Source organism: Anabas testudineus, chromosome 24, assembly GCF_900324465.2.
Source record: "Anabas testudineus chromosome 24, fAnaTes1.2, whole genome shotgun sequence".
Lineage (NCBI taxonomy): Eukaryota > Metazoa > Chordata > Actinopteri > Anabantiformes > Anabantidae > Anabas > Anabas testudineus.
The window spans coordinates 1,513,977-1,541,741 of record NC_046632.1 but is presented as its reverse complement, the minus strand read 5'-3'; the positions used below and the strand labels follow the sequence as shown (position 1 = coordinate 1,541,741).

The window sequence follows — 27,765 nt, the reverse complement described above, 5'->3', positions numbered from 1 at the left end:
CTGAACAGAACTCAAGGATGATTTTCCTCCCTTCCATCATGTTACTAAAGTTGAAATGATGCATCAGGCCTTCATCAATGAAACTAAATTTGGTTTAAATAATAAAATAATAATACCACACAGCACCATTTAGAGTTATGATGCAGTTCAATCATTCCAGGAAGCTACTCATTTATGTTTATGGAAAAAGAAACTGATTAACAAACACCTTTATGACTTGTCTAATAATCCATCACAATTAACATTTGAATCAGATTTTAGTCATGTTCCACTACTGTTGGGACATGATTCAGAGCAGACATTGTCAAAATTAGTCTGTATTAAACATTATTACTAAGCAATGACTCTTACTGAATTCTGAAATCACGATTAACACAATTCAAGAGTGTTGTCAATTGACTTTCATGCAACATGACACAATTGGTGTGTTTTTTACTACACTGATGCACAGTAAATACCATTCACATAGTTTTAATCATGTTTCACTTGAAGATCCAATTAAACTGGCTTCATTGTCCTATTCTAGTGTTATTCCACTGACTGGTTTATGCATTTGCATAGAAGTCCTCAGAGTGCAGTGAAAGCTACATACTGGCAATCAACCTGATTATAAAATAATGGAGACATAGTAAACCTGCTGTAAGTCTGCAGTACACGCGCAGAGCAGCCTAATTATAATCACATCTTAAGCAGAACAGTCCCAGCACTCTCCCTGCCTCCTCGAATGTCACTGCACCGCAGCAGAAACCCAAACAAACAGTTGGGCAGCTGAGGTCAGCTCCAGCAGGCTGAGGCACAGCCCCATGCAGACAGAAAGAAAATCAAAACCATTCAGCATACACTCAGGCCAGGATGGTTAAAGAGCTGGCAGATAACCATGTCTCTCCACACACACACACACACACACACACACACACACACACACACACACACACACACACACACACACACACACACACACACACACACACACACACACACACACACACACACACACACAGGTTGTCTTCAGCTCTGCTGACTGGAACAAAGGCTGGCCAACTTCACTGTGGGTGTAACAGGGCTCTTCCTGTCCAAGTTCAGAGGGAAGTCTTGGAGGAACGTGACTGACACTCATCACTGCTGGCTGGAGACCCTGCTCCACCCTGTGCAAACCCAAACCTTAAATAAACTGGCTTCACTCTTGATATTCATATTGCATGTTTGAAACCACCACTTTTACATAATTTGAAATACTGTGCAGTATTTTAAGATTGCGCCCTATATAAAGCTCCTTCCAATCCTGGCTTCCTTCACAATTTCATACATTTTACTGGCTTTAAGATGTTTTTCAAACATCAAAAACTGTGTTTGGGTTCACCCAGATGCTTGTAACAGTTGAACATGCTTTTATAGCTTTATAGAGCCCAAACCAAATTTGGGTTCTATTTTGCTCCAGATTATGAAACCAAAATACCTAATTTCTGTGAGTAAAATGCCTTTTTACCTCAGCTAAAAAACCTCACCTCCCACGAGCAAACATCATCTCCCTTATGACAGCGACAGAAACTTGAATTTCTCTCAAGTACAGACAGAGTGATAAGCAGCTGCATCAACTTACGTGCTGTTGATAATCTGGAACCTTTCTCCTTTCCTGAAGCTGAGGTCATCTTCTGTCCGCGCCTCATAGTCATAAAGTGCCACAAAGAGGGTGACTCCTGCAGGACGGATAAAAACTCAAGTGTCAGCACTTGGCAGATCAGTGGGGGAAAATGAAGCTCCCAATTTCACACTCAGAAGCTCCAGATGACTTTAATGTGAACATGACAACCGATGATCACCCTGAGTGGCAACAGGCCAACAGGTCCATGCTATTTTTATCTGGTTCCACCAATAGAATGAATACTGTATTTCAATTATCCTGTGAAATATTTCACTGTCCACTTGGTGGATTGGCATGAAATTTGGTAAAGTTATTTACTGTCCCCCACAGGATGACTCTGGAAGGTTTTGTTATTGCTGCATTTATCTTGAATCTTTGATTGGTGCTCTTTAAATAATGTTTCTGTGCCTTCTTCTTCTTCAATGGTGGCACCAGCTGTTTATGACGACCCCTGCTAATTGCATTCTTGTAGTGGATAGAAACATGCTTTCTTTTGACCCTGTCTCCAGCGCCATGCCTTATGATAAAACAAAGAGACACAGTGATATCTCTGCTTTTATTGCATTTTATTGAAAGGCATAATGCCAGTAAGCATGGTCAAAAATGATGGATTTGAGAGGCTGAGTTAGCTGATATAGTCACATCATTTAATACTAAGACAGTAATGGGAACCTTTCAGCTTGACAGAAATGGTGACTTGACTTATATGGCGAAACTGACTGTTATGAAAATTGTTACTTTTTTTTCTATACCTCACAACCCTAGATAGAGGGTCACCCTTTGCAGAATTAAAATCAAATCTTTTCATAAAGTCACTTTCTCTTATCCCCTCTCCAACGTCTCCCCGAACTAATCCCACTCATTTTAGTTTCATCACATAAGTAAAAAAGATCAGTCACTCTCAGCGTTTTCCAGTAGCACATCTGTTACAGGATTTTTTTTCTCATACTTACAATCTCATTGCTTGCTTGTGGCAAAAGTGATAAAGCATTTTAGGCTCCTTGTGGGATGTGTTAACAGATAACTGCAGTACAATTAACAATACAAATGAAATTGTGAAGAGGAGAAACAGCACATTGTTCAACATTCAGATGAACACAAAGATAACCTAACAGTGCAAAATGTGAAGAAAAAAATATTTTATACACATATTGTAGGTGTTGGATTCTCGGGGGTCAAACTAAATCAGTGCAACTAGGTGCCATTTTAGTACTGCTACAGTTAGTGTAAACATAGGTAAAATGTAAAACTACATTCTGAAAAGATTAATCCTTCATTTTTGCTTGATTTAAATTTGTATATAGTGTCATGCTTTGCAAGTGCAAACTTGTTTTTTTTTAGGTTAAATGATTCTGCTTGCCTGACGCTCATTTGCCACCTGAATTGCACAAACTGACAGTGCTGTGAACCCTGCCTTGCAGGACAGCCAGGGGGTGCTTTGAAAACTGTCCTGTCACAAAAGCTAGAATCGGCACTGCCTCCCCTCAGCAAGGCTAAAACCTCTCTAGATAAAGAGGTGACCTGAAAAAACCTTCTCAGTCATTCCAATACTATCTCACCAACAACTCTACTGAAGGACATGGGTGAAGGAAAGTACAGAATTGGTTTGCAAAAAGGTAGTGGAAAGTGTTTTTATATCCAGGATTCTCAGTGTCACTCCAGGTTTTAGCACAATTTACTTAAAGCTGAGATCCACAGCTTCCTGCATACTGCTGGCCTGTGATAAAAGCAAACTGCAATGCTTTTCACACTCAAGCAAGAGAGTTGTTGTGAAAGTTGAAATTTGCCAGTGTAAAACTAGCGTAGTGTAAAACTCAAGTAATGGGGTTATGTAATTCATCTGAAAACACTATGTACAGTTCTACTGACTAAGACTCACTAAAATAAACACTAAAACAACCAACCTAGTTGCCTTTGACTTAGTAGGTCAAGATGTCCTATCACCTGGTTGAAAATACAGACAAACGCACATAATGTTTCACTTCCTGAATACTAGCTCTGTTTTGCCTACAATATATCAGCAATGCTACTGGGTACAGACATGTTCAACGTGACAAAAATCAATTATTAATAAAGAGGATAGAACAATCTACATTCAGACCTAACATGTTAGTGGACAGTTCTAGGAGCAAGCATTGTCCTCAAAAAGTATTTCTATATTAGCTCTATAAGAGCTCCCATTAAATAAAACTAGTGTGACAGAACATGTACTTACAGTGCATCACTGTAATAGGGCTTTGTCCATGTCCATAAAACTCAACACAGCTGTAATATCGGCTGTCACCAAACTTTTCCAGTGTTCTGTCACCCTCTGTCATGATGTTTGAACTGATATGTCTGAATTCCATACCACCCTATGTTAATTGTCATTTATAAAAATGTGGCAAAAATAAATAAAAATTAAAGCATAGAGATAAAGGCATTTTCCATTTCATTTCCAGTTTAGCTGAAGTTGACTTGCCACACAAAATAAGGCAAGAGTAGTGAGATAAGACAAAAACAGCACTCTATTTTGACAGGTCTAATGTGACAGCAGCTATTAACCTGTGTTTTAATAGCTACGAGTGTTTGACAAATGGAAGTTGAAAGGACACTTCTTGAAAGTCCACTTATACTCTCTTGATCACATTTATTCAAGTAATTTCACTTCAGACACTCTTGCCAGGCTGAGGCTTTCCGGGAAGCAGTGTTGACATGAAGAAGGTTTGTGAGGCTCATACAGATTTGACTGCAGATTGAGAGGACCTACTGCTATTCATGTGATAACAAACAAAGATAAAGGGGGGTAGACTGTTAAAAACAGCGTGTCTGATTGAAACACTGTGGTTTTCTAACCTTTACAACTACAACAAGATCGTTAATGCATCACAGCTGTGGTTTGCCATGTTCAAATGTTCCATTAAGTCAGCAGATGTGGGTGCTAGGTAGGTTTATTGATTCACTTCAATTGTCTGCTGGGATCCCACCCATTTAGTTATGTAAAGTCATAGAACTAACTGAACTAATTTCGAGAAAATGACATCAGATCAACTAATCAACATGTCTGATGCCAACACCAATATGGGTTCCTCTGCACTGCGACTGAAGAGTTGGTTGTGGCTGTTAGGCAAACAAGCTAAGCAACTGTATTATAAGACAGGCTGAGAGGGCAGCGTGGCTTATGTCCAAATTTCCCCACTGGGAGAAAATTAAAAAGTTAAACCTCTCTCTGCTGCTCTTCCACGGTGTGGATTTAGATTATACAGTGCAGAAAATAATCCACATGTTGGAGGCAGCAGACTCCTGCTTTGTTGCGTGGAAATGCTGAGTTCCTCTGCACAGCAGCCTGGGCTCAGTCAAACATAAAGGATATCCTGTCTAGGAATATTCCCTACCTACACAATGGGCCTAAAGCCCTGTGCTAATGCCAGCCGGACGTTCCTGTCAGGGCCGGGTTGCTGGGAGTGAAGCAGTAGCAGCAGCTATGAGGTGAGAATTGTCAGGATTTTAGGATGCCATGGGAAGTCTTTCACAGCACAAAGTATCCCAGTTTGAGCTTTTGTATACACAGGTATATGTGTGTAGGTGGCTATGAGTGAACTGGCTCCTACATAGCACAGAGGTGACAGGAAAGGTTTTGACCAGTGTTCTTCTTCCTTTTTGTATCAACTTTACAAACCAGTTGCCGTGATTCTCTGGACCTGCCCAGTACACAGGTTGTGATCATACCTAAACTATGAAAAAACACCTACTTGAGGACTGCACTATGCTGGGATTTTATGTCTTGGGGCTATTTTAAAGTTCAGTCACTTTCAGCTGTGACTGTATTTGGCCTTGACCTTTCAATGTGCAATGGGTTTAAAGCACAAAAAATGTGTTGATGAAAGAATTCCTATTTAATAAAAGAGTACTGATTTCATGAACATCATCATAATTCAGTATTACTGTTTGCCATTAATCATTTAGGTTTGCACTGGGTGAGTCTTTAATACATATCAGAGCATTATACCTGAGGTTTCCTATTTGCAAAGTGCAAACAGGAATAACATTTGTCAGCTTGCACCCAATGATGATAATCACTCCTACCTAACATTCAACAGAACACATCCCTTACCTGTGCCACCCCGAGTTCTAAGGGTTCCAGTGTGAGAGGAAGTGCTGACCCCTCCGAAGACGGTCATCCCCTGTCCGACAGGGGCATGGAAGTTGTTGTAATTGGGGATGGCGGTGACCCCAAAGTTGGGGTAGTGCTGTGGCGTGGGGTCGGCGCCATAGCGGTAGCCCGCTGCCTGTGAGATGCTGGTGTCTCGTTCGTCTGTGAGTTTGGTTGCTTCCTTATCCTTGCATTGCACACAGCCCATTATCTATAATCTGTGGACAACAACAGAATGAGGAGATATTAGGCTGGTTTAAACAAAACAGTACTTGAGTGACAAATAAAAGAAAAGAAAAATAGCTAGAAAAATCAGAACAAATCAGATAAAGGAAGGAAGACTTCGGTTTGATAAAAACCTCTGGAGATTTATAAAAGACGGCAGTTGAGAGTGTGTAAGTACGCATTTAGATCATAACCCTTAACTGAAAGTGACGGTTGAAAATTTACATTGACTATTTAAAAAACAAACAAACAAAAAAACACACAAATAGGCCAGAGCCGTGATGCAGACAATGAATTCAACAGATATAACTGTACTATAAGCTTGACGTGTGAAACGATAGGATGAAACATTCTGTTAAGAAGCCGACAGAGAAGCACTCGTCGGCACAGCACGCCAAACAGAACTAACCTCATCACTCTGTTCAAGGTTTTCACTTCACACTGCTTTCTCTATAAAGGACGTCCTTTCACTCATCTGCTCTGGGAGGAAGGGACCTATTTTTATAGCAAGACACACAGCCTGGTCTCTCGGAGACTCACACAAACAGTGTTTCTCTTTCTTGGTCAGTAGGAATAATGTATTTTTATCACACTGATGTTGGGGAGGCTTGACAAAGAGAAGGGGGATATGGAGGCACAGTGTTGTGCTTTCACATCACCCTGTTGATCTTAATGGATGATGTAGGGAAGACAGTCTTATCATAGAGCTGAACAATCAAAGTCATCCTGAGTAGCTAGAAGTAAGAATCTTCACCTGTCTTCTATGAGCATTCAGCTCTATTTTTACTATCTATATGAATAAATCACTCTCTATTATTCTCTTTATTATCTATAACACTCAGCAGCTTGAATAAATACACCACAGATTGCTTCAGAAGTCCTTTTTTATTTTTAAAGGTTAAAATGGTGATTTTTTTCTAGCACTAAAGGACCTAGAAAACTCTAATCAGCCAAAGCTAATGAAGCAGGAATCAGAACATCAAACATATTATTATATTATTCATATATTTCCAGCATACTTTATTGATCCCTATGAGGAATTTATTGTAAATAGATGACGGAGTTTCAGTGTCTTGTCCAAGTGGCACGTGACCAATCAACAAATCAAAATTAACCCTGCAGTTGGACAACTTGTTTACCAACTGACCCACAGAGGTCCTGTTAAAAGATTTTTTGGAAGTTCTGTCTTATCTGGTTCAAAGGTTGGCTCTAGACTGTAAAGCCCACTGGGGGCAAAGTTCACCTTTGGCATTTTGTGATGCTAATTTAAGATGCAGTCCTTTCTTCAGTGATCCACACCTCCACTTTGTAGCTAAAGGTGTGAAACTGCTTTAGTCCGCAGTGTCAAGCTGAGATAAAATGTTGTATTGTCTTCAATCTATCAAGAGAAAGATGGCTGAGAATACAAAGTAGTTATGATTTTATGAAAAGCTGATGAAGTAAAAGCTAAATTTTTTCATAAATTTTTACATGTGGGGAAGAAAGCAAGACTTGTTTAAATAGATTTGATGTGCTAAAGTCAGAAGCACTTTTCAATGAAAACAATGTTCATTTTATAAACCTTGTTATCATTTATCTCAAATCTTTCGTCATTTATCATCCTGCTTTCCACTGGGAAGAGTATGTGTCAAAGAGATTTATTTTTCAGGAACGTTTGTGACTAGTTAATTTATCTAAAGTTTTCCCTTAAATGTAAAGTTCTTAACATTTTTGCAGTTTGGATCTAAGTATACTTTGCACTTTGTTGCTGGGCCTGAATTCAAATTTAGTTAAATAAAGTAATGCCTAGAGCTGCATAAGCTAAAATGTACGTGGTTAAAACTGACAAAGTGCTGTGATACTGTATATAAAGTTGAACTCTGCATCTTTCAGCCGTCTGTAGCTCTACATTATTTTTAATGTAAATGTTTGTTCTTTACCTCCTGTCTATAAAATTGCACAAAACAATGCTGCCTTTCCCCTTGCTGAGGAAGAGCATATGAGTTTAAGTATATAAGTAAACATTCTTGGAATGGTTGATGTACAAAACTGATACTTAGATTCAGAGACAATGTGTCAGTGTCAGAGTCAGACATTAATTAATGACGTTACATCAGCACTTCACAAATGTTGCAATTTAAGTTATAACTGTGAAAGCAGTTATGTACTGTGTTCTGAAAATAAATCTATGTTTTGAAAACATAAGGCAAATGCCACATGAATCCTGTATTACTGTATTAACTCTTTTTGCCTTTTTTTTGTAATACAATGTAACTCAACAGTCTTAAAATCTGTTCTAAATAGTTCATTCATGACTAAGCTAGGATGTTTTTTTCCTCAGCAAAATTAAATGCTAAGAGTCACACAGCAGTGAGAGATGAAATTACCCGTGGACAATTTTGTGTACTCCCAGAGGCATTAATGCTTTCTAATTGTTTCTCTGCAAAACATGGATGAAAATAACCGTGTGGTTTTAACTGTTGGCACGGTTTATCAGTGCAGACACTATGGGCAATAAATCTAGGCTCTCCTTGGAAGACAAAGTGCTGGTCTGGCCTTCAGTTCCAGTCTGTCCTCAAATGTGTCACTTGAGAATATATTTCACTCCCTGCTCTATTCCCTCCCCTGCCTTCCTGCTGTCTCCTGTCTCAGTCGCCTCATCTGACTGGAGAGAGGAGAAGGAAATTTATTCACTAGACACACTGTGAGGACAGAGAGAGACGAATAATGAAGGAGTGTGGGCTTCCCCCTCTTAGCAGCAGCAATAAACAATTGGAGGGCCATAGGAAGGAGCCTCATTCTCCTACTGACAAACAATAATCACTCTAAGTTGAGTAGACCACAGGCCAATCTAATGACACGCTCACAGAGACAAGAGACTGAAAAGATGATACTTTAACCAATGACACCATTTGTCTACTGGCTTCATACAGTTGTAAAAAGTGCTGTGGATATCGATGTTTCCCACAGGATCATTCCTAATGGTGTCCATGGCCAACATAACCGTTCCCCAGGCTAAAAGTTGGGGTCCATGTGAAATGAACTACCCATTTACTTCAGCAAAGTCCATGTAAAGTTCAACTGAACCCATGCTCATATTGGGTAATAATGGCTTGCATACTGGGATGGCAACATTTTACATTTTTACACTTTTTCAGTTGACAGGTGTTTCCAAAAAGTTTACCTGTATATTTACAGTTTTACAACAGATACTGCTCTGGTGTTTAGCTCATTTAATCACTTTACCTTTTTGACAACATTTGTGTTTTCTGTACATTTGCCATGTCAGCTGCTGGGATTTTGTAGGATGATTGTGCAGCATAGTTGAAAACAATCGATTAGTTTATCATTTATCATTATTCTAACAGTGTTAACATTCCATGCAACTTTCTATGTCAAGGTCCCAGCATTCACAATATGATCAAGCCAATGAGAAAAAAACCTCTCTCCAATTAGAACAGTAGCCTCATACTGACTGACACACCGTGACCACTCTTTCAGCATAATTACAGACCTATCTGTCAGATGGCATGCTGCTGCAGACAGGGGCCGAGATGCCCGTCAGTACAATCAGAGGTTGTCACAGGAAGTGAAGGGTGTTGGAAGGAGAAAATCGCATTATTTGCGATTTCTTTTTTAAACCCAACAAGATAACCTGAGTGTGACGTCCCTTCTCTCTCTGCCTGCTGCGTGAATGGTTGGATTAGCTTCCTGGCTCAGAAGCCAGTGAACACAATAGTGAGTGACACCATGAAACAGCTTATTTAAGTGGCTAAATCTGTAAGGGCACTGCACCTCTTGTAACCAACTTATTTTGACTTGAATATCTAATGACTTGTCATTGAACCCATGGGCAGAGTGAAATGGCTGCCTCAGATACACATGCTGTGTTGCAGCACCCGCCCCGATGATGTCGTGAACGAGCATTCTAATGCTGCCACAGGCAGGGGGCCAAGTGACGAGAGCGCCAATGCTATGCTTTGTGCAAGACAGCAGAGCGTTTCTAATCGTATCTGCTCACAGCACAAGCCACGCACTGACAGAGACCACACGCCACTCTGCATTCTGACTCTTTACATAACCCTTGACTGGCAGAGGCAGACTGAATTGGCTTTTGGAATGGAAACAAGTGTATTGATCCCTCTGAGCAGGATGGAAAGCTGTTGGTGTACAGTTGTTAAATGATGGAGGAAGGATGATGACGGATCAAGTCTATTTTGGGGATCCGAAATGGCTTAGCACTACAGCTGGGCACATGGGACTAGATGTGGGTGGTTTTGATGGATTTTTGATTAGAGGCTGATGACAAAAGATGATACTGACACAAACAAACATTCATGCATAAAAATCCATACGAGAATACCTCTAACCACTGTGATATGTAAAGCACTATGGAGTCACTGTTGTCACTATGAGTGACACATCAAGCAGACAGTAATGCCTGTATGTGCTGCTACCAGAGGCCCAGTTAGTTTTATTGTTCTAGTCTGCTGCTGGCAGAGACAGACACTGTTCTAAGAGCCACAAGGCCTCTGAATGACAAGGTTACATTCCTTACCCACTTTTACATCACATGTTGATATTGCACCGCCAAGTAGTTAAATGACACATAATGCTATTTTGGTGATGTTACACCTTGTAAAAACAACAGATGTCTAAGTACAAATATTCCAGACTTTGGTATCAAGATTAAAAAGTCTAGTGTTGTGCTTGTTGACAACTGTTTGCCTGGAGAAATCAAACAATCAAAGCTATGTATGAAGGTTTAAGAGTGGTTAAGAGCATTGTTTTCCTTCATAGATAACTGGGTGCCTAGGTACATTTGTAAAATCTATGTTGGAAAAATGGCTATAAAAAAGCCAACAAGCTTGGATGCATCTGTTCAGATTGCTAAAAAACAGCTACAAAAAGAATTTCTAGAACATTTCCGGAAATGCTGTGAAAAATGTTAAATAAAACAATTAATACATTGGAAATGATGTTGATGATCTATCATCAGATGAAATAGTTGGTGCTGCTATCATGGCACTATTACGGGGTTTCAGTCTCTTGACCCTGACATTTGACCAAGAGGAATCAGGAACTGAACTACCAACCTTAGGATTTCTGGACAACTTCTAACTGAGGCACAGGTGCACTGAAGTAGATCTAGATCTAGATCCACGCTCGTACTTAGACTGCTTCCTCCCCGTAGATCATTCTGAATTAATTTCAGTAATTAATTCCTCTAAACCATCAACATGTCTCTTAGATCCCATCCCGACTAGACTCCTCAAGGATGTCTTACCTTTGATCAGCACGTCCATATTAGATCAGATCAATCTGTCTTTACAAACAGGCTACGTACCACAGGCTTTTAAGGTTGCTGTAGTCAAGCCCCTACTCAAAAAGCCTACTCTGGACTCAGGGGTCTTAGCGAATTATAGACCAATATCCAATCTGCCCTTTATCTCTAAAATCCTTGAAAAGATAGTTTCTAAGCAATTGTACGACCACCTGCGTAGCAATAACTTGTATGAAGATTTCCAGTCAGGATTTAGAGGACATCATAGTACAGAAACAGCACTGGTAAAGGTCACTAATGATCTTCTATTAGCATCAGACAATGGTCTACTCTCTATACTCGTCATGTTAGATCTTAGTGCTGCATTCGACACTATAGATCACAACATTTTATTACACAGACTGGAACATGTCATTGGGATCAAAGGAACAGCACTAGAGTGGTTTAAATTGTATCTATCGGATAGATTTCAGTTTGTACACGTTAATGATGAGTCTTCCATGCACAGCAAAGTCAGCTATGGAGTTCCACAGGGATCCGTGCTTGGACCGATTCTTTTCACTTTATATATGTCCCCTTTAGGCAATATTATTAGGAAACACTCTATAAATTTCCATTGTTATGCAGATGATACCCAGCTATATTTATCTATGAAACCAGGAGAAACTAATCAATTAGTCAAACTTCAGGAATGCTTAAAAGACATAAAGACCTGGATGTCCTCCAATTTCCTTCTCCTAAATCCAGACAAGACAGAGGTTATACTGTTTGGGCCTAAAAATCTCAGAGACACTATGTCTAAACACATTCTCACCATTGATGACTTAGTTCTGGCCTCAAGTAATACTGTAAGAAACCTCGGAGTTATCTTTGATCAGGATATCTCCTTCACTTCATACATCAAAGAAATCTCTAGAACTGCCTTTTTTCACCTAAGAAACATTGCTAAAATTAGGAGCATCCTGTCCCAAAGTGATGCTGAAAAACTAGTCCATGCATTTGTTACTTCCAGACTGGACTATTGTAATTCCTTATTAATGGGATGTCCCAATAACTCATTAAAGAGCCTCCAGTTAATCCAAAATGCTGTTAAATCCAGAATTGAATTTAAAATTCTTCTCCTAACTTATAAATCCCTTAATAATCAGGCTCCATCTTTTCTTAAAGACCTCATAGTTCCTTATTTTCCAAGCAGAACTCTCCGTTCTCAGACTGCAGGTTTACTTGTGGTTCCTAGAGTTTCCAAATGTAGAATGGGAGGCAGAGCCTTTAGCTACCAAGCCCCTCTCCTGTGGAACCAGCTCCCAGTTCAGGTTCGGGAGGCAGACACCGTCTCTACATTTAAGACTAGACTTAAAACTTTCCTTTTTTATAAAGCTTATAGTTAGAGATGGATCAGGTGACTCTGAACCATCTCTTAGTTATGCTGATATAGGTTATTCTGCTGGGGGACCTCTACTGATAAACTGAGCTCCTCTCCTCTCTCCTTTCTCCTCTATCTATTCAAATGTCTTCTCTCTCTTTTAGTTGTGTTTCCTCCTCTCTGTCTCCCTCTCTCTGTACTTTTCTGCAGGTATCCTCGGCCTGGAGCTGTACATCTCCAGAATCCAGTTCATCTGCCCAATGTTCTTGATACTTGTTGTTGTCTTTATTGCCTGCTGTTCTTTTCTCTCTTCTCTTTCCACTCACCCCAACCGGTCGAGGCAGATGGCCGCCCACTATGAGCCTGGTTCTGCTGGAGGTTTCTTCCTCTAAAGGGAGTTTTTCCTCTCCACTGTTGCCTAAAGCTTGCTCAAATGGGATTGTTGGGTTTTCTCTATAATTGTTTGTATAAATATTTTCTGTAAGGTCTTAAACCTTACACTGTAAAGTGCCTTGAGATAACTTCTGTTGTAAATTGGCGCTATAGAAATAAAATTGAATTGAATTGAACTGAAGTATTGCTGCCGAATTATTACTGAATGCAGAAGAATTAAATGCAATGAATGTTCAGTCAGCAATTCAATTTAAAACTGTCTAGTTTTTAGCAGTATGCCAGAATGATATGTATGTTTTGATAAAGATGATGTGTAGGAAACGTATGTAAAAAACAAAAATCTCGTAGCGTAAATTTATGGCACATTACAATTACTGTGTTTTTCTTACCAACTTTAATTAATTATAACAATTGTTTAAGCAGTCAGATTGCTGGATTTATGTTAAATGCAACCTGCTTTCTTCCAAAGACAGCCTTGACAGTCATAAACCCTGTTTGTCCAATTCCTTCCACCACAGCCTTCTGCAGGCCCAGTAAGGGCCAAGCTTATCACTGACTGCTCTCTTTGAACTGAAGGCTCTTTTATCTCTTTATTTATCCCTTCCTTCCCTCCTTTTCATGCAGCCCCATTTGCTGATTAATTATTCCTCCTTCACAGAAAAAGCTGCCACCTGCTTGCCATAGGGGCTGTTTTGCTGTTTACTCTGTAAGTCTCTTGCTGCTCAGAAAAAAGCTCTACATTCATAGCATTGTTTTGCTAACAGGGAGTATCTGAAATATGTATATTTTCATATATAAAGAACCCTGATTGGTTCTGGTAGTGGAGTCAGCTTTAAAATTAGTTAATGCATGAGGCTAGTCCTATAACACTGGATGGACTAAATTCATTAGGTTCTTTAATTAGAGCCAAAGACCTATATCACCTGAAGATGTAAAGAGGACAATTAGAGGCATTAATGGGATGACAACTAATTCATGCCCAAATATAATAAGGGGCTGTATAGCTGTGCACCATTTCTAAGAAAAAAACTGAAGGAATACAGAACGGTGTTGGGAGCTTAGTTCAGAGGCATGTGCCATTCCAGGTAAATAATTCATGCAATGGCAGTGAAGAGCTGAAGGTATGTCATGTCGTTTGGGAGCAGCCACTGAGGGAGATGCCTGCATTTATATTTAATAGGGAGGTGATGAAGAGTAAAGAAGGAGGAGTAAAATGAAGTCGGCAATGTTGGGGTTGGTGAAGTAGGAAGGCAAACCCCATCATATTAACCCCTCAGGAAAGACTTTTTCCTTCCCTTTGGTCATTAGTGGGCTGAAGTAAATCCCAGTTGAATTGTGTCTGTTTGAATGAAAATACCTCTGGCTTCAAAATAGTGAAAGCAGGGTGAAGAGGTTGACTAGTAATTTGTTTCAGACAGACTGGGACATGTGTGGGAACATATATCCTTCAAAAGGACACACATGACATATTATAGAGCTCTTTTCCATTTTAGTGTTGTGCTACTTAACAGACTTAATTTGCATGGCAAGTACAATTATTAGTGAGTGTAGAGTTGAGGGTAGGGGTGAACAACATTGTCATAAACTACAATACATCACAATATTTATAACATGTTTATGATCACAATATAATTTAAAACAATACTATTCAACATATTTTTTGGTTATGTCACAATGTACAGTCTTGCAAGTACTAAAGTAATACTAAATTTAACTTGGGCTTAATTAGGTTAAAACATTTAAATATGGACACATTATTCCCCCATAGTGTATTGTATTGTCCACCTTTTTTATTGATTTGACTTAATTTCTCTTTGTCTTTGGCTAAGTGGATCCACCTCAACTCATTCCACTTCTATTACAGCAAGGAGAATGTTTGGCAAATAACGAATTAAAGGAGTTTGTTACCATTGTTGCTCTAGTATCTGCCATGATCTCCTCCTCAAATTGGTGTCATTTTGCTTGGAGGAACTGGAGAATATTCAAATCCTGTTTTCACTAGTGGTTTATTTGTGTTTCTGACAAAACTCGTATCTGATTTGGTGCTGAACAAATTAGATGTAATCTTCAGCAGTAACAGTTCAGAAGTGAACTAACAAATTCACGCTGATGATTAGCTGTAAACAGTCTCAATGGAGGTGACATCTGAGGGAACAGAGAGAATCCAAAATGGAACAAGCAATCATCACATCTTTATGGCACCACCTACACCACATTAGCATTTCTCTCAGCACTGGCCTCATCCAGTTTGACCACTGATGAACATACCAAAGCTGCTGTTTGTCATCATGTTGTAGAACAGACAGCACGTCCCTATGCAGTGCCCTTCATCAGGAGAAAAAGACTGAACAGTAAAATAGACAAACATAGAGAGAGGAGGTCTGCATAGGGTAACCATGAGGTAGAAAATTATAACAGGTGCAAAAGGACGAGCATTGAATCTAATAGGTGGGACAGTTGCTGGTCTTCCTAGAGCTACTAATAGTGTGAAATAGAACTGAAGTGATGGAGTAAATCGACAGGGAGTGGAAGAATATGTGGTAGGTAATGATAGATGTGGAGTGGGAAAACATTGGTGTGCACAGACAAGAAGCAGGTGCCCAGACACTTGACAAAGGAAGCAGGCTAAGCAGCTCCTATAAGCCAGCGGAGTGCCTTGTCTCTGCACTGCCAGCATACCACCCTACCAGGGTCATGTAGGGACCCACAGAGGGAGAAGAACTGTGGCAGTCCAGGTTAGCCATTTAGATCTGCACGCTAATGCCTCAGCTTTTCTGGTGTCAATAATGACTGTAACATATTTGATCTAGACCTGTGCAGGGTATCTTTTTAATATATCACGTCAGACGTTCAGATTGTGTTATTTTGGGTTTGTGTTGTGTGCAATTACTATACATGCATTGCTTTAAAATTATTGATTCTCTATGACAGGCTGGAGCTGAAAGACCATTCATCAACAGCCTCTAATACAAACACACTTACTAATAGGCAGCAAAACTGAACTATCCAGGTAATAGTAAAGCTATTAAACAAAACAAAAAAACAGATAAATGAAAAAATACTGACAACTTCATTTGAAATGTGCACAGTAACTCACTTTGTAGGCAAATTTTCTACTCTATTACAAGGCCTGTATTACACAATAAGGCACTTGTATCTTACCAATAGTGAGTACACTTTAGAACCCCCCAACCCAAAAAAAAGTACAGGTGTGAAATGTGTTGTAAATGTTGCAGTTACTGCTTTGTACATATCGAGAATTATATTGATTTATGTTGATTATAGAGATTATGGTTATGAAAGCTTAAATTCTATATATCACACTGTATATTCAAAGTAAAAGTAGTTCATTGGTGTTTAGGGTTTGACCTTCTGAGGGTTATCCATATTCAAGCAATTTGACCTCATTACCGTGGGGTCACTGAAGTTAACTGGCACAGTACAGTTGCCGCCATCTCTGCCTACCCAAACACCTTTGTTGCATCAAGGAAAGCCTGTCATGCAGACCCATACTAACAACTCAGAGGTACCTACCTTTTCCTAAGGACCAGAGTACCAATGATAAATGAAACTGTAAAAACATCAATAAGGCAAACATCACCATACATCAGAGCTGCTACTGCAACTCTGAACTCAACATTTAAAAGTTAAGCACCCAGTTTTGGTCCTAAGTAAGCGACCTACGTAATTAAGCGAGCAGGTCCAGCAGAGTCTGTAAAATGAAGGATCTGCGCTTGATTATCTTGTTTTCACAGCTTTTTATTTTACAGCATCTTCCTGCAGAAGGTCTGCCTGAAGATGCTCAAATTCCCTTCATTAAAAATCACAGACTATCCTGTTTTTATCCCTCTCAGTGTGAGCTCCTTAGCTTGTACAGGTTACCTCCCAGTGTGTTGGAGATCATAAAGCCTTTAGTGCGCTACCCCAGCCTGCAAAAAGCTCAAATTATGTTTTTTTTTTATTTTTTTTAAATATACTGCTGTTTTCAGTTAGCAGCATCTTCTCTCCAGAGATGTCAAAATTGGAACAACCCTTCTTCCTGCCACCTAGCTCATCTGCAGTTCCACTGGGGGAAGTGAGAGGCCACATGCTTGTCTAGATCCCTTCTTGCTTGCAGATCACATTAGCACAGGCCTCCCCCATGCCTTATCGTCTGTCTATCTCTCTCTGTTCAAAGCATACGAGGATGCTAGCCTTTGTGCTCCCTGCTCCTGTCAGTCAAATTCAAGCCGGGTGGGGTATTTGGTGACACCATTGTGTCAGGGATGCTCAGTGACAACAGCAGCAATACTGGTAGAAACTGGAAGAGGATGACACCTAAAGCTTTTTATTTGTTTGTTGCATCTATGCAGAAGCCAACTTAAGCAAGTGTTCTAAGGCAACATGTACAGTGCCTATAAAAAGTATTCACCCCTTTGGATATTTCATCCTTTTATTGACATAAATCAATCATGGTCAATAAACGTTGGCCACCTTCTACAAAACAAGTCAGTCATTCAGTGAAAACAGGGTTCTACAAAGTAACGTTAATTAAATAAAAATATGTAAGGTGAAATCAGTGTTAACATTAATATTCACCCTCTTCAGGTCATTATTTAGTAAATGTACCTTTGGCTGCAATCACAGCTGCTTGTATGCTGATGTGTCTGCATGCTATGTAATTCCTCCACTCACCACTACTTGTCAGTGGGGTTTCTATGCCACTGTGTTGAACTTTTTCACCAGTGGGTAAGTTATTCAGGGCACTACAAACAATGGCGGCTGAAACTGATTGGATGATTTTGGTGTTGAAGCTAATAGAGGTCAAGCAGCACTTGACAGTGTGTGAAATCACTGCAAAGCAGAAAACTGGGAGCATTTTACACATACATGTAACTGAATATTATGCATATATGTACGCACACACTGATTACACCACATTGCATGGGTGACCATTCCTTACAGCAGGAGGTGTTCAGGGACACTACAGAGTGTAGCACTTGAAATAATTCAAATACTTCACTATTTTAACATAAAAAAGACGCAATTACTTAATGTACAATCTTTTTATTGTTATTTTAATTTAATTTATTATTTTTAATTTTTATTGTTTTAAATTTTGTTACAGCTGACAAAAATGGATAAGCCTCCTAACAGCTGATATGATATGCTTCATAAATTTCAATATTATGTGATTTGCATATTCTTGTTGCAGCTACTCTGATACAGTATATATGTGCCGAGTATCAGTTAATATATATTATATTGTCTATTGTTTTATGATCAGTTAATACAAGTTTTTACAGATGCTTGGTGCATGATGTGCGCCTTGTGATCTGCACCTACTTTACTGATGCAAGAAATAAAAGCAGAGGCTAACAGGGAAGGCTAGTGAACCTTCATTAAATGGCTTACAAACATGTCAGCCAGAGGCACAAAATCAAGTGAGCTGCTTGATGTGAGCCCTGCAGACGTGTGCTGACAGCTGACCTTCTGTTAATAATGCAGCTGTGTCCAGGACTTGACCTGGCAGCCCCCACACTCTTTCCTTCCCCTGGGCTCTGGATGAATCAACACTGACACAAGATGATGCCTATGCTCTCCTCACTGAAATATTCATCTTTCATTTCAGTTCTCTGCCTGCTTGGTACAAGACAAGAAACCTTACACTGTAACTATAGATTTAACTGGGCTTTTAAAGGTAGTCACACGTGATTTTCTCATTTACAGTAAATTCTGTGACTACTTGAACGACAGGCTTTCTCTGTCTGTTTTAGTTCACTGAGTAAAAAAGTAAATTTTTATAATCATAGAATACAGTATTTATTCCATTCACAGATATTTTACTGTTATTGTAAGGCAGTGATTGATTAATTCCATTCACAGATATTTTACTGTTATTGTAAGGCAGTGATTGATTAAGAATTCAAAAGATTGGTGGCATCTTTGGGCTTTGGTTCTAGTAGACACCGTCAAAGTCACTTAATAAGCACCATTATAGGGATAGCTAGACATGTTCACTTCTTTATTCGACTTCAGTACACACTTTCCACACTAGAAGAACAGAAATGTTTAATGTTGTCCTTCAGATTTGCTAAAATGGGAAGGACAGTATTTTATAATGTAAAATGTACTATTTGATAATCTACTGTCAAGGGCAATACTTTAAGTATTTAATTTCAAAAATATATCATTTCTATTAAGTTATCCAATACAATTTAAGTACACTATGTAACCACATTAGCGCAGCCATATCAAAGTTCTATACAACAAATGTTAAATCAATGAAATCATAGAGCAAACAATCACATGTAATGAGTATGACGACCAAGAGAAAACTGCTGGGGATGTGCACATAGCAATGGTTCTCATATGTTAATAGCACATATACACATATTTTCACTATATTAAAATATAGCAGCATGCTTAAACACCAATGCACCATTTCTCAGACATGACCCATCATGGGTAAATGACTGATCTTATTGCATTTCCGGCAGCACCAGCGGTTTGCACTGCTGGGCAAACACTCACTACCATGCAAAGTACCATTACGAGAATAAATACTCAAAATCGATCTAAAAGCAAAGCAAAGCAAAGCAAAGCAAAGCAAAAAAGAAAAAAAGAAACCCAAAGTACATGTAGTATATAGCTTTAACACCCAGAAGCAAAAATAAGGGCTAACAAAAACATCATACATCTGTGTGGAGCAAGGGGAAACTGTAACCTTCTTCTTCTGTGCAGGGTTAATGGCACCTCACCGAAGATCAGCTCCACCAGCTTTTACTTTGATAAACCACATCCTGGAGTGGATCAACCCATACATCGATCAGCATTTTCTTTGGCAGATGTTGACCGAGTTCAGAGTCAGAACTTGTGCTACACTTTCTGAAAAGCTAGCCTAATGAAGCTTGCTGCTACTAGTGGCCATGCAAAGATAACATATTAAATGAGATGTCACCATGGATTTTTCACGCTGATGGCTTCCTATTAAATGCCTTTAACGTGACTTGAGAGATGAAAATGTGGGGCAGTTTCTGGATTAAGCACATAGACAGAATCATGTTCTTTGGCTAATACAAAGTTCTTACCGTGAGCACCCTTAGGAGAAAGACAAATGACAGCAAATAAGAGCATCTTGCAGACCAGCTACTTAAGTGTTCCTCTCAATTTGGTATGAAAAGAATATACCGGAAAGCTATCCTTAGAATAGAGTGTCTCCTGAAGCTGCTAAGATGTTAGTTGACTGCTCCACATGCAACAGGAGGGCCTCTTTCAAATAGCATGTTAAAAAAAAGGAGCCTGTCCAGGCACATGCTTTCAACAGATGTAGCTTGCTTCCTACTGAGGCCAGCCACAAAAAAATATACAGAGTTAGTTAGTTACCAAGTAATGCTAGGCACCTATGATGGGATATTTACACATGAAAACAGAACAGCTTATAGACCTAACAATTGATTCATAACACCATTAGAGGGCCTAAATCCCAAAAGGAAATATCCAAAAAACTCCAAAACTCAGTACTGAATAACAACTAAAGCTGTATCAGCATGAGGACACTGAATGCTCTACAAGTTGCATCTTCTTGCAAATGTGTAGCTGCGATGAAGGTGCAAGAGAGGTAGCTATCTCACTGACTGTTCATTCCGACTGCCTGCAGGATGTGGTTAAAAGTCTCAAATACACCTTCAAGCGTGTTAAGTTTCCATTCAGCTCACTGAGACACAGTTGCAGGAAAGCAGTGCAATAATATACCTCAGCCCTGGAAATGCTGAAAATAACCACTCACTTCTTCCATTCAGAGGAAGACAGATCTGTTGATGAAGTGTCTTATGGCTGAGTCAACCATTCAATCTAAAAATAGGCCAAGGACTCTGCATTTTACTCTCACTGCTTTGCTTCAAGGACTGGGCTGACCTAGAGTCAAACAGGGCTACATGGTTTACTTGTCATCCTCCCTGCCCCACCCTTTTCTGCACAGACTCCAACAGTAGAAAGGAAACAGCAGTGAACTATTCTGGCTTTATCATACAGCATCAATAGTATGTCTTCCCCTTCACACTGTCACATTCATTCCCAATGGCCTATTAGGACAGAATAAATGAATATGATATTTGATGCCAGTATTGCCATATTAATATGCTACCAAAAAGTAAACTGAAGAATAGTAATATTAAAATCCAAAGCACATTCTTTAAAGTCAATAAAGGATAGTTGATAAACCTCACCCCACATGCCTCTAAGAAACAGGATTTTCCGAAGAAGACAAAGCACAGTCGTTCCTCACTGACCCATGGCAGCGATCTGTCTGTGACACTGTTGCTAGGTTACCATATTCCAGAACACAGTGAGTATTATGGGTTCTTGCTCGGCTTGCAGAGCCAGGCTGGCAGGGTCTGGGAAATGGAAATGACACAGGAGTCGTGATGATTTCAAATCCCGTGAATGATGGAGGATGAGGAGACATATTTTAAAAGATAAAGGAGGCAGAGTGTGACTAGGAGAGAATGCACTGTGCCTCACAGAAGACAGTGTGATCATGCTGTGACTACTTGTGCCTGCGTATGAGGTTGCCCGGCTCAGTACAGCACGTTCCTGCACACGGAGCAGCAGCGTCTAGACAGCACCCAGACTTTGAAACACCCCCACTGCTCAGCACCTCCAAAGAGGATTGTGTTCCGGCTGGGGATAATCTTTAAGGCTCATCATTCTTAGTCTTCATGGAGTTTATATGAGTGAGACCACATGTACGCACATACACAGGAGAGCATCAATCATGCACAGTCATACATAAACAGCAAGTATACCAACATTACATACTAGCAGCAAGGTTGTCAATTAAATCTTCTTTACGTCTTTAATCACTGACATGAAAGAGTACCTCCAAGCTCTTGATGATAAATCACTATTGACCTTAATTTTGATTTGACCATATGAAGTCATTTTTTGCATCATTCTGTTTTCTAAATAAATATGTTTAAATTACATGTAATCAAAAACAAGTGCTCTGTCCACCACTGCTGTATTCTCATTTGTATTCTGTGACCTGCAGTGGGACAACAATTTTGTTACTAAAATGACTATTACAACTAAAACTTTAGTCGTATTTTTTCGCAAAACAAAACACTTTTAATGTTATTGTAGTAACACTTTTAATGAACTAACCGGTTTAATAGAGTCAAAAGCATTAGAAAGGATGTGGCTTGAATAAAGAGATTCAGAACTAGATTCTGATTCAACATAATACCACTGAACCCAGTGTCACACTTGAATAGAACACAGCCACCACTGTGATTTGCATCACCAATGCTGTTGAGAAGTCCAAATGTCAGTGTGAAAAAGAGCTGCAGCAAATGTTCATCTGACCTGATGTGACCTATAGCTTATACTATAGTAGCAATAAGTTGTATTGGATTTTAAAGCCTGCTCCTCCCACTTTGTTTTGATGCATTTCTCTCTCAACTAGCCGACAAAATGCGTTTGTACATCTCTGAAATTATCCTGTGGCTACCATTATCAGATACATCATCTGTAGCAGAAACAGCCATGCAGCTCATGCCATGACACTACCTCCACAGCAGATCTTCCTTCACACTTTGGTAGCGGTTATTCTTAGCCTCACCAGCTCATAAAACCTTTTGGTGGATCTTTTTACTTTTCTGCAAATTCTAATCAGGTTTCTTTAAGCTGATGAGGGATTTGCATCTTGTATTTCTTCTCATAAAACTATCACATTGTGGATTGCATTGTTGTCACCACTGTTCTGTGGCGATTGCTGGTGATGTTGCTTCTGTTTTGGATTTTTTTATCGTAGCTTTAATAATATGTCTATATATGTTGTTCAGTACACAACTGGTTAATTTTTTTCATGATATCCCTAATTGTTATATTGGTTAAGCTCAGTGTTCAGATGCAAAGATTAAACTTCTCTTGTTTCTCAAATTCAAAGTGTCAGGTTGAGGTTGCTGTTATCTTTGTCAATTATTTTTTTAACTGCTTGTCCTATTACTTTTACTGTCCTGTTACAGATACTGTAAAACTATTGCACTGTGTGCAAACTCTGGACTCTGTCTCCTGTCATTAGAGGTTGTACAGTCTCATTTAAAGCCATAGGAATCTAAGCACATATTCTCTATCTCTCAGACCTGATTAAGAACAGGGAAGACATTGTGGTAACATTAGTATCATAAAGCATGATGTAATTTGCCCCCTGTTGTGTTTTCCTGGTTTGTATCAAGGCTGCCTCGCAACACACCAGGTGGGCTACATTAAGATCAATCAACAGATAATGTTTGACACTGATGTTGCAGTAATGGCATGAAAAGTGAGAGTGCTTACTAAATACTATTTATAAATGCTAAAGCAGACATTTAAATTTATTCCAATAAAACAGCGCCATTAACTCTCTTCATGTGTTTTTAAATGTCAGTGTTTCAGCTGGCAGCATTTCTCTGTGGTGGCCCACTATGCCACAATCTCAGTTGCCGCAACAAAAACTAGGACCATTTAAGACTAGGTTTGTTTCCACATGGTTTCATGCGATTGAACCATGACTGATGGTCAACTGATCATCTTTTCAAACTTGTTGGTGACCCAATCGGGTCATATGATTGGTGGTTCAATTCCTGGCTACTCCTATCACATACTGAAGTGTCCTTGGACAAGATACTGGACCCTGTGTTGCCCTGGTTAGTCAGGTCAGTTGCCATCGGTGTGCGAGTGTGTGCTTGTGTATGCGAATGGGTGAATGGGACGCAGTATAAAAGTGCCAGCCAGGTACAAAAGCAGACCATTTACCATGTTCAATGTTATCATAAAATCATGATAAGTCATACTCAGAGAGGGAAGGAGAGATAACAGGGAAAGGAAGGAACATGTGTGCAGACTCAAAACAGCTTAATGTGTGTTGTCCATGTCATCGGGTAAGTTAGCAAAACTTAGGGTAGGCTACTAAACAACCAATAGCAGATTCAAATTTTGAGCCATGCTGATGCTGCATTTACTGGTTAAAATGACAGCAGTGGCTGGTAGTAGGTCTACTCAGTTGTCACTAACAATGGTCCTCTAAAGAGGCCAATGCCAATCTTTAACAGTGAGGATGATAATTGATTTGTCTTATTCATCAGATAAAATACAACAATTTAACAATTACAAATTTGAGATAAAAATGTTGAACTTCAACGATCATTAAATATAAATCTCCAAACCCTATCTAATCCACATCTGGAAAATTGTATATAATTTAAGGCCGTCGGTGAGCTCCTGTTAAACTTGATGTGGGGTGTTTGCTACCCCAAGAGCCTACTTTTTTCATAGGTATTTCAATAAAATATGTAATTTGCTTTTCTCCTTGCTTTTATCGCACATCTAGTAATAAATCAAGTGTAGCGAAGTAAAGTCTCATCTCACCTGTTCTCTTGCCTGCTCTGTGTGGAGCAGCTGAGCATTGCCAGTACACTCAGTACAAATAAAATGTGTCTAATAAAATGAGTACCGCTGCACGCATAATAAAAATAATTTTCACATGCAGTAATTTATAGGCATATGCACGCATGAAATTCTTACAGTATGGACTGCAGATGTGTCTGCAGACATTTTTAAAAATTGATTAGGTGGCATGAGGGCAGACATCGGCCAATGCCAATTAAATACAAATTGGTCACACACAGACATTTCAGACTGAACAATGTCTTTTGCGGGTACACATCTCTTTCCCGCGCTTATGTGCCTATCGTCCCACGTGAACCAACTTCATGAAGAAACAACTCATCATATCTTCACACAGACTAGACAGGTGTCTGTTATGTGAACCCATCTCTTTCCCGCGCTTATGTGCCTATCTTCCACGTGAACCACACCTTTCAGACTAATCAATGTTAGTCATCGTCTTCAAACAGACCCCATATATATAGCTTCATGTTTGCCTTGAACTTCTTTCAGTCTGAGCCCAATAAGTACGCAATTGACCAGGGTGTTCTCTGTCTAAGTGGTTCTGGTCCAGGTTTTGGACATGATGAAGAGGGCACTGAAATTGAACCAGAGATAGAGTAGGATGTCTCGGAAGTGGAAGACAACACAGATTTTGATCCAGACGTTGAGGAGAACAGATGGAGAGGGAGAGGGAGAGGCACCTGAAGAACAGGAGACATTCCAGTCCAAGAGTGGACACTTGCTATGGTCTTCGTCCCCCCAGGACAGAGGAAGTAAAGCATGAGTGGAAAACATACAGATGATGCCAGGGCCAACACGGTATGAGACATCTCGTGTGGATGACATCAAGTCCAGCTTCCAAGACTTTTTCCCATTGTCCATTGAGGGAAATATACTGGAGATGACAAACCTGGAGGGGAAGCATGTGTTTGGGGACACCTGGAGGGAAATGGACCTGGTAGACCTCCAAGCCTACATAGGTCTGTTGATTTGAGCAGGAGTATATCGCTCAAACAATGAGGCTACAAAAAGTCTGTGGCATACAGAGTCTGGTAGGCCTATATTGTGTCTTTACAAGTTTCATGATGAGTGCCTGGTTCAGAGGTTGCTGACTGACACACACACTCTTGTTTCATATGTTCCTAAGAAGAATAGAAATATCATCCTGATGAGCATGTTTTTTGAGTTTGTTCTTTCGTTTTTCATTTATTTTTTACATTACAAGTTCATTTTGTAATACATTTTCGGAGTTATTTTATATCCAATTCTATAAATTCATGTTAAACACTAATTTGAGACATTGTTCAGATCTAAAGAATGTTGACTAAAAATTTGGTGGTGAAAAATGTTTTTTGTGCTAATTTAAGAGCAGTTAAAACAGACTGGTCAATTTTGACCGGGAACACTGAAGGGGCAGGAGACAAACACGACCGGAGGGTTAAAGTACTATCGAGGCAAAGCTGTTTTGCCATATTGCCCAGCTCTGCACTCAGGTGTTTTAATTTGAGAGATAAATAAAAGTCTAACAAAAGCATTTTACACCCACACACCCAAGCCAATTTCTTGATCCACAGGAAACACTGAATGTGATGTGGTTTTGTGCTATATTGCACCACTGGTACAAGTAAAGTCACAGCTAGATACATTTATAGCACATCCTTATTATATTTAAAGATTTTTTATTTTAGATTTTCAGTGTATTTTCTTCAAATGTGTTAGTAAGTCATATGCATTTGTTTCAAGGAAATGTGTCAGTATGTGTAACTGTAAGTTATCAAAAACTATGCAGTACTGACAACTAGCATTAAATGTGGATTTACTGGCATCTTTCGGATCCTTGTGTTTGTTTGTTTGAGGACTTTCTGTGAGTGTGGCTGGCAGCACACATTAGAAATGTTTTTAGCTACTAACCCTGCAAAATACAGGACTACTTCCATGTAGGGGCCCATCATGGACCAGAACGAGATATGGTATAATGTCACCCAGATGGTTTCCACTAGTGACAGTGAAAAGACAAACTCGTGATGGTGGTTTGGATAAATGTAGATTGATTTGCCCGACTGTAGAGCCTAAGGCACAGCAATTTGGTAGTACTGTTGCCTCTACTCTACTGAAGGCTTTTTTAAATTTCAGTTTCATATATTCAATTCAGTTAATATATATAGCGCCATAACGTAACAAAAGAAACTCTGTTTTAAGGCACAAACTAACTGTCAACCAACAGACAGGAAGAGGTCCCCGTTGCTGCTAAACAATCAAAATCCCATAGAGACAGCATCTTCTCCCCGACCACCTATTATTAATTATATACATCAAAAACCAACACAAGAGAAGTGATTCATAAGAACTTAATAAAAATAAAGACGACTCCTCTCACAGAACAAAATTAAAAAAACAAAAACTGTTAAATATCAGATCTCTCATCTAAATCCTGTGTACATGAATTGATAAGTCACATACAGTGCTGAAATTGATCATTTAATAGTTTTTCTCCACAACCCTTTTAATCTGACCAGTATTTAATAACATTTTGAATTTTCAGTACTGAACTTCACTTCACCTAAGAATGTCACTACAGTAGACGTTTATCTAAAAATGCTGTAAGGAACTGATTCCATCTTTTATTTCAGAGCCATGTATCAACACAGAGGAGGGCAGTCATCCTAACTTTACTCTAGTACAAGTCGACTATCTTGTTGATAATACTGCAGCCACACTCCAAACAATACTCGATACTCGATGGTTGCTCCTCTGAAAAAGAAGCTAGTGAATGTGAGGAAGCTAGCACCATGGTACAATTCACAAATCCATAGCTTAAACTAGACATCATGTAAGCTGGAAAGGAGGTGGCATACCACTAATTTAGAATCTTGCCATGCCTGGAAAGTTTGATAACATATAAAAAAAGCTCTCCGTAAAGCTTGAACCACATATTATTCCTCATTAATAGAGGCAAATAAGAACAACCCCAGGCACTGTAGCCAGGCTCACAAAGAGTCATAGCTCTGGTGAGCCTAGTATGCCTTTAACTGTACAACAGTAACAGTGTTAACAGATCAGATCCTCCCTGCAACTGGCATGGATGGACTCGCATATACAGCAGCTCTAGATTAATTTGTAAGACCTCACTTGTACTAAGACTGCTTCTTCCCCATACATCATGCTGAGTTTATGTCAACAATTAATTAATCTACACCCTAAACATGTCTCTTAGACCTCATCCCGACTAGACTGCTCAAAGATGTCCATCTGTAGTAACAGGCTATGTACCAAGGGCTTTTAAGGTTGCTGTAGTCAAACCTCTACTCAAAAAGCCTACTCTTTTTATTTCAAAGCAA

The 27,765-nt window shown here is 39.4% G+C and overlaps 1 protein-coding gene across 4 annotated transcripts in view; it reads right to left on the bottom strand.

The window, feature by feature from the left end:
• fynb (FYN proto-oncogene, Src family tyrosine kinase b) overlaps positions 1-27,765 on the bottom strand; it is a 91,979-nt gene that overhangs the window by 14,805 nt on the left and 49,409 nt on the right. For 3 of the 4 annotated variants that reach the window (XM_026340938.1, XM_026340939.1, XM_026340941.2), the window contains 2 exons: positions 5,736-5,992; positions 1,601-1,697 (listed from right to left, as the gene is read on the bottom strand). In XM_026340938.1, coding sequence (XP_026196723.1) covers positions 1,601-1,697; positions 5,736-5,982 — 344 coding nt within the window. In that variant the 5' untranslated portion in view covers positions 5,983-5,992. Of the gene's footprint in view, positions 1-1,600; positions 1,698-5,735; positions 5,993-21,225; positions 21,315-27,765 lie in introns of those variants that run through there. The other variant, XM_026340940.1, reaches the window with a different exon arrangement.